Source organism: Montipora capricornis, chromosome 13 (assembly GCF_036669925.1).
Source record: "Montipora capricornis isolate CH-2021 chromosome 13, ASM3666992v2, whole genome shotgun sequence".
Lineage (NCBI taxonomy): Eukaryota > Metazoa > Cnidaria > Anthozoa > Scleractinia > Acroporidae > Montipora > Montipora capricornis.
In genome coordinates, this window is record NC_090895.1 from 49710028 (window position 1) to 49717527 (window position 7500).

General features: G+C 36.9%; 1 protein-coding gene across 1 annotated transcript in view; it reads left to right on the forward strand.

The window, feature by feature from the left end:
- The window catches only part of LOC138029646 (uncharacterized), a 104066-nt gene that overhangs the window by 35711 nt on the left and 60855 nt on the right, over window positions 1-7500 (forward strand). The window contains exons 5-13 of the mRNA XM_068877352.1: window positions 242-340; window positions 518-567; window positions 1785-1887; window positions 2934-3032; window positions 3210-3259; window positions 4489-4591; window positions 5608-5706; window positions 5884-5933; window positions 7135-7225. Coding sequence (XP_068733453.1) covers window positions 242-340; window positions 518-567; window positions 1785-1887; window positions 2934-3032; window positions 3210-3259; window positions 4489-4591; window positions 5608-5706; window positions 5884-5933; window positions 7135-7225 — 744 coding nt within the window. The remainder of the gene's footprint in view (window positions 1-241; window positions 341-517; window positions 568-1784; window positions 1888-2933; window positions 3033-3209; window positions 3260-4488; window positions 4592-5607; window positions 5707-5883; window positions 5934-7134; window positions 7226-7500) is intronic.

A 7500-nucleotide genomic window follows, 5' to 3' on the forward strand; every position in this document is an offset into this window, starting at 1 on the left:
ATAATAAGAATAATAAAAAGAATAATAATAATAATAATCATAATAATGATAATGATAATAATGATGATAATGATAATAATAATCATCATCATCAGAAAGAAAAAAAAAGAAAAATGAATGCTTTTTACATTTAAATCCTGACAATACTCCGCCATACAAAGTGAATGAGTAGAACACTAGAAATCATGCACGACTCAAAATCGTTGTTTTTATTTTCAATTACCCCTACGTTTACTTTCAGGTTGGTACAAAGAGTTTTGCCAAGTTAATGCAGGGCCAGAGGGTTGTATGGAGATGTTAGCAGTAATCATACTTTCAATACTGAGCGAGGACCCACATGGTAAAACAATGGTTGGAAAGGCCATAGACTGTCTCAACAAGTTCAACCTAGATTTGTTAAGGCATTTATGTCTACTTTCCATGATACTGAAGCAAATGTGGCCAAAGTAAATCGTTTCATTTGTTTTTAATCAATTTACCAAGAAATTAAGTATTCAATTCTTTTCCTTCCTTCTAGAGGAGTATCATTGGAAATGGCCCAGAGAGTTTGCGTGGCACAGGTTTCAGGTGAGAATTGCAGTTGTATAACCAATGATTGTTGGAATGTTCCATGTCAATTTTGATGTGCTGTCAATGTGTCATTCTGTCCATTTCTTGTCTTGTCAATTAACTTGGCAACTGACGAGTTTTTTGTTGCTGAATATAACTTTATAACTTGAGGCCGGGGTTCTTCAGATTTTCAAAAACAAGGGCCTTTGAAGCAATCGACTTATTCTGCATAGGCACGTTTTCAGCCTAGTATTTTGGTTCCTTTTTATCCACCAAGGTTTGCGTGCCTTTGAACTAATTCCCGTCATCAAACTGAAAAAAAACAAAGGCAGGCCACAGTTGTTCAAAGGGTAGATAACGCTATCCACCGGATAAATCACTATCCATTGGGTAGCGCAAGTGGTTTCGCTATGACTTACGGATAGTGATTTATCCGGCGGGTTGCGCTATCCATTGTTTTAACAACTTGGGCCAGTTGTTTTTAGTAGCAGTTGTGTCATTGGTGACGACACTTGTCCTTGTTTTAATATAACAGCTAATATCTTCTAATTATTATATATACCCGGTAGATACTGATGAACTACTAGGATTTCTCCTTTTACTAAAAAATCATATCTTCACCATGCGCAGTGACCATATCATTTTTATCTTTCACATGTGAGAATATACGTGTAGTTGTGGTAATGAACACGATTAGCCAATAAAACGTGAGTTTCGTCTTCATTGTAAGTTACTTTTGTGCTTCAATATAATTCTGAGACTCTACTACAGTAACATTTTTATTGCAAAATTTTACATTATCATGATTTGCTTTTCATAACTTTCATATCTTGTTTCTTGTTACACAACATGAGTGTTTTAGCAGTTGGTGACCACTTTTTCATCATTTCAAAAATGAATAAAACAAGTTGTTTTCAATCTGGACATTTCATCGATATCTGTAATTATAATAAACAGAACATTACATGGCCGCTTGGGGATACAAATTTTATATTTTCGTGCTGAAAGTGAGTGAGAGATACTTTCAGCACTGGAATATAAAATTCGTATCCCCGCGCGGCCATGTAATATCCTCTATATCATTTCAATACTGCTTACATTTGTTTTCAACCCGACTTGTTGTCCATGGCAAAAAAATCAACAATCTGTTTGCCATGGACAACAAGTTTAAAGTTTAAAAACTTTCTCAGGTAAAGGAATAAAGTTACTTTACGTCCCTTGTGTCATTTCTTTAGATGGGGTACGACCATTACGCTATAAGAAGACGTATAAGAGATCTTATAGCACATGTAAGGACCTTACCTTGGGTCAAGGATCTGAGGGAAGAACTCAGTACAGGTAAGTTTGTTAGAAGTTACTCTGTGGGAAAGAGCGAAATGTTTGACAAACCTTTAACAGGGGGGGATTACGAAATTCCAGAGAGAGGGAGCAGAAGAAATGGAGGTTTTTGCAGATATGGCGGCCAGTTTGATTTCCATTGTTTTGAAAGACATTATTGGATGCTGAGGGGGCAAAGTAATATTTATTTGGCCCTTGGGCATCCCCCATAATAGCTATTTGAAACAATAGAAATCAAAATGGCTACCGTGTCTGCAAAGAGCGCACCCCCTCCCGTTCACATGCCCTCTATCCTAAACATTCACGTTAGTCAATATGCTGCTTACAGCATTCTTGGAGCATTTGTGACGAAAACTAAGACTTTGAAAGGCAAAATTTGAGATTTATGCCACAACAGAAACTTTTTTCAGGAAATTACTTCTCTCAATTCCGTGACTTTGTCACTCTCCCCAACCGTCGATGTGACTCGAAATTTTGGCGTTGAAACAAGTGGAAACAAAAAGAAAAGCAAAGAAAAAAATCGGTTAGAGAGTCCCTCGATTAACTGTGTTTTTATAAAGGGAAAAAGGCCGGCAAGGATGGCTTCACAGTAAAATTTTACGAGGGTTTTTGAGTTTTGTGGGTCCGGATCTTGTTGCCAGTCTAACGAAGGAAACATGCAGGTCATTGAACCTTTATTGCAAGATGCTTGTTATCAACTTAGTTAATCAATAGGTATGACATCAAACTATGACAAAGGTAGTTTACGAATGTTGGATATAATAAATTGATTTAACTGCAAAGTCTTTAAGACTCGAGTGAATAGACCTCACTGGCTTTCCTCAATAATAATAATAATAATAATCATCATCATAATCATCATCATCATAATTATAATAATCAACATAATCATCATCATAAAGAAAAAAAAAAAAAGAAAATGAATGCTTTTACATTTAAATCCTGACAATACTCCTCCATACAAAGTGATTGAGTAGAACACCAGAAATCATGCACAACTCAGAATCGTTGTTTTTATTTTCAATTACCCGTACGTTTACTTTCAGGTTGGTACAAAGAGTTTTGCGAAGTTAATGCAGGGCCAGAGGGTTATATGGAGATGTTGGCAGTAATCATACTTTCAATACTGAGCGAGGACCCACAGGGTAAAACAATGGTTGGAAAGGCCATAGACTGTCTCAACAAGTTCAACCTAGATTTGTTAAGGCATTTATGTCTACTTTCCATGATACTGAAGCAAATGTGGCCAAAGTAAATCGTTTCATTTGTTTTTAATCAATTTACCAAGAAATTAAGTATTCAATTCTTTTCCTTCCTTCTAGAGGAGTATCATTGGAAATGGCCCAGAGAGTTTGCGCGGCGCAGGTTTCAGGTGAGAATTGCAGTTGTATAACCAATGATTGTTGGAACGTTCCATGTCAATTTTGATGTGCTGTCATTGTGTCATTCTGTCCATTTCTTGTCTTGTCAATTAACTTGGCAACTGACAAGTTTTTTGTTGGTGAATACAACTTTATAACTTGAGGCCGGGGTTCTTCAGATTTTCAAAAACAAGGGCCTTTGAAGCAATCGACTTATTCTGCATAGGCACGTTTTCAGCCTAGTATTTTGGTTCCTTTTTATCCACCAAGGTTTGCGTGCCTTTGAACTAATTCCCGTCATCAAACTGAAAAAAAACAAAGGCAGGCCACAGTTGTTCAAAGGGTAGATAACGCTATCCACCGGATAAATCACTATCCATTGGGTAGCGCAAGTGGTTTCGCTATGACTTACGGATAGTGATTTATCCGGCGGGTTGCGCTATCCATTGTTTTAACAACTTGGGCCAGTTGTTTTTAGTAGCAGTTGTGTCATTGGTGATGACACTTGTCCTTGTTTTAATATAGCAGCTAATATCTTCTAATTATTACATGTAGATACTAATGAAATACTAGGATTTTTCCTTTTACTAAAAATCATCTCTTCACCACGTGCAGTGAACGTATCATTTTTATCTTTCACATGTGAGAATATTGATGTTGTCATGGTAACGAACTCGATTAGCCAATAAAACGCGAGTTTCGTCTTCATTGTAAGTTACTTTGGGGCTTCAATATAATTCTTCTCTACTACAGGAACATTTTTATTCCAAAATTTTACATTATCATGATTTGCTTTTCATAACTTTTATATCTTGTTTCTTATTACACAACATGCGTGTTTTAGCAGTTGGTGACCACTTTTTCATTCTTTCGAAAATGAATAAAACAAGGTGTTTTAAATCTGGACATTTCATCGATATCTATATAATAAACAGAACATTACATGGCCGCTTGGGGATACGAATTTTATATTCTCGTGCTGAAAAAGAGTGAGAGATACATGTACTTGCAGCACTCGAATATAAAATTCGTATCCCCCGCTCGGCCATGTAATATCCTCTATATCATTTCAATACTGCTTACATTTGTTTTCAACCCGACTTGTTGTCTATTGGAGAAAAATCGTTGATTTTTTAAAAAAATCAACGTTCTGTTTGCTATGGACAACAAGTTTAAAGTTTAAAAACTTTCTCAGGTAAAGGAATAAAGTTACTTTACGTCCCTTGTGTCATTTCTTTAGATGGAGCACGACCATGATGCTATAATAAGACGTATAAGAGATCTTATAGCACATATAAGGACCTTACCTTGGTTCGAGGATCTGAGGGAAGAACTCAGTACAGGTAAGTTTGTTAGAAGTTACTCTGTGGGAAAGAGCGAAATGTTTGACAAACCTTTAACAGGGGGGGATTACGAAATTCCAGAGAGAGGGAGCCGAAGAAATGGAGCTTTTTGCAGATATGGCGGCCAGTTTGATTTCCATTGTTTTGAAAGACATTATTGGATGCTGAGGGGGCAAAGTAATATTTATTTGGCCCTTGGGCATCCCCCATAATAGCTATTTGAAACAATAGAAATCAAAATGGCTACCGTGTCTGCAAAGAGCGCACCCCCTCCCGTTCACATGCCCTCTATCCTAAACATTCACGTTAGTCAATATGCTGCTTACAGCATTCTGGGAGCATTTGTGACGAAAACTAAGACTTTGAAAGGCACAATTTGAGATTTATGCCACAACAGAAACTTTTTTCAGGAAATTACTTCTCTCAATTCCGTCACTCTGTCACTCTCCCCAACAGTCGCTGTGACTCGAAATTTTGGCGTTGAAACAAGTGGAAACAAAAAGAAAAGCAAAGAAAAAAATCGGTTAGAGAGTCCCTCGATTAACTATGTTTTTATAAAGGGAAAAAGGCCGGCAAGGATGGCTTCACAGTAAAATTTTACGAGGGTTTTTGAGTTTTGTGGGTCCGGATCTTGTTGCCAGTCTAAAGAAGGAAACATGCAGGTCATTGAACCTTTATTGCAAGGTGCTTGTTATCAACGTAGTTAATCAATAGGTATGACATCAAACTACGACAAAGGTAGTTTACGAATGGTGGATATAATAAATTGATGTAACTGCAAAGTCTTTAAGACTGGCGTGGATAGACCTCACTGGCTTTCCTCAATGATAATGATAATAGTAATCAACATCATCATCATTATCATCATCATAAAGGAAAAAAAAATAAAAATTAATGCTTTTACATTAAATCCTGACAATACTCCTCCATACAAAGTGAATGAGTAGAACACTAGAAATCATGCACGACTCAAAATCGTTGTTTTTATTTTGAATTACCCCTACGTTTACTTTTAGGTTGGTGCAAAGAGGTTTGCCAAGTTAATGCAGGGCCAGAGGGTTATATGGAGATGTTGGCAGTAATCATACTTTCAATACTGAGCGAGGACCCACAGGGTAAAACAATGGTTGGAAAGGCCATAGACTGTCTCAACAAGTTCAACCTAGATTTGTTAAGGCATTTATGTCTACTTTCCATGATACTGAAGCAAATGTGGCCAAAGTAAATCGTTTCATTTGTTTTTAATCAATTTACCAAGAAATTAAGTATTCAATTCTTTTCCTTCCTTCTAGAGGACGATCCTTGGAAATGGTCCGGAGGGTTTGCGTGGCCCATGTTTCAGGTGAGAATTGCAGGTTTATAATCAATGATTGTTGGAACGTTCCATGTCAATTTTGATGTGCTGTCAATGTGTCATTCTGTCCATTTCTTGTCTTGTCAATTAACTTGGCAACTGACGAGTTTTTTTTGGTGAATATAACTTCATAACTTGAGGCTGGGGTTCTTCAGATTTTCAAAAACACGGGCCTTTGAAGCAATCGACTTATTCTGCATAGGCACGTTTTCAGCCTAGTATTTTGGTTCCTTTTTATCCACCAAGGTTTGCGTGCCTTTGAACTAATTCCCGTCATCAAACTGAAAAAAAACAAAGGCAGGCCACAGTTGTTCAAAGGGTAGATAACGCTATCCACCGGATAAATCACTATCCATTGGGTAGCGCAAGTGGTTTCGCTATGACTTACGGATAGTGATTTATCCAGCGGGTTGCGCTATCCATTGTTTTAACAACTTGGGCCAGTTGTTTTTAGTAGCAGTTGTGTCATTGGTGACGACACTTGTCCTTGTTGCTAATATCTTCTATTTATTATATACATGTAGATACTAATGAAATACTAGGATTTTTCCTTTTACTAAAAATCATCTCTTCACCACGTGCAGTGAACGTATCATTTTTATCTTTCACATGTGAGAATATTGATGTTGTCATGGTAATGCACACGCTAAGCCATTAAAACGCAAGCTTCCTCTTCATTGTAAGGTACTTTTGTGCTTTAATATAATTCTGAGACTCTACTACAGTAACATTTTTATTGCAAAATTTTACATTATCATGATTTGCTTTTCATAACTTTCATATCTTGTTTCTTGTTACACAACATGAGTGTTTTAGCAGTTGGTGACCACTTTTTCATCATTTCAAAAATGAATAAAACAAGTTGTTTTAAGTCTGGACATTTCATCGATATCTATAATTATAATAAACAGAACATTACATGGCCGCTTGGGGATACAAATTTTATATTTTCGTGCTGAAAGTGAGTGAGAGATACTTTCAGCACTGGAATATAAAATTCGTTTTCCCGCGCGGCCATGTAATATCCTCTATATCATTTCAATACTGCTTACATTTGTTTTCAACCCGACTTGTTGTCCATGGCAAAAAAATCAACAATCTGTTTGCCATGGACAACAAGTTTAAAGTTTAAAAACTTTCTCAGGTAAAGGAATAAAGTTACTTTACGTCCCTTGTGTCATTTCTTTAGATGAATGCTATAAGAAGACGTATAAGAGATCTTATAGCACATGTAAGGACCTTACGTTGGGTCAAGGATCTGAGGGAAGAACTCAGTACAGGTAAGTTTGTTAGAAGTTACTCTGTGGGAAAGAGCGAAATGTTTGACAAACCTTTAACAGGGGGGGATTACGAAATTCCAGAGAGAGGGAGCCGAAGAAATGGAGCTTTTTGCAGATATGGCGGCCAGTTTGATTTCCATTGTTTTGAAAGACATTATGGGATGCTGAGGGGGCAAACTAATATTTATTTGGCCCTTGGGCATCCCCCATAATAGCTATTTGAAACAATAGAAATCAAAATGGCTACCGTGTCTGCAAAGAGCGCACCCCCTCCC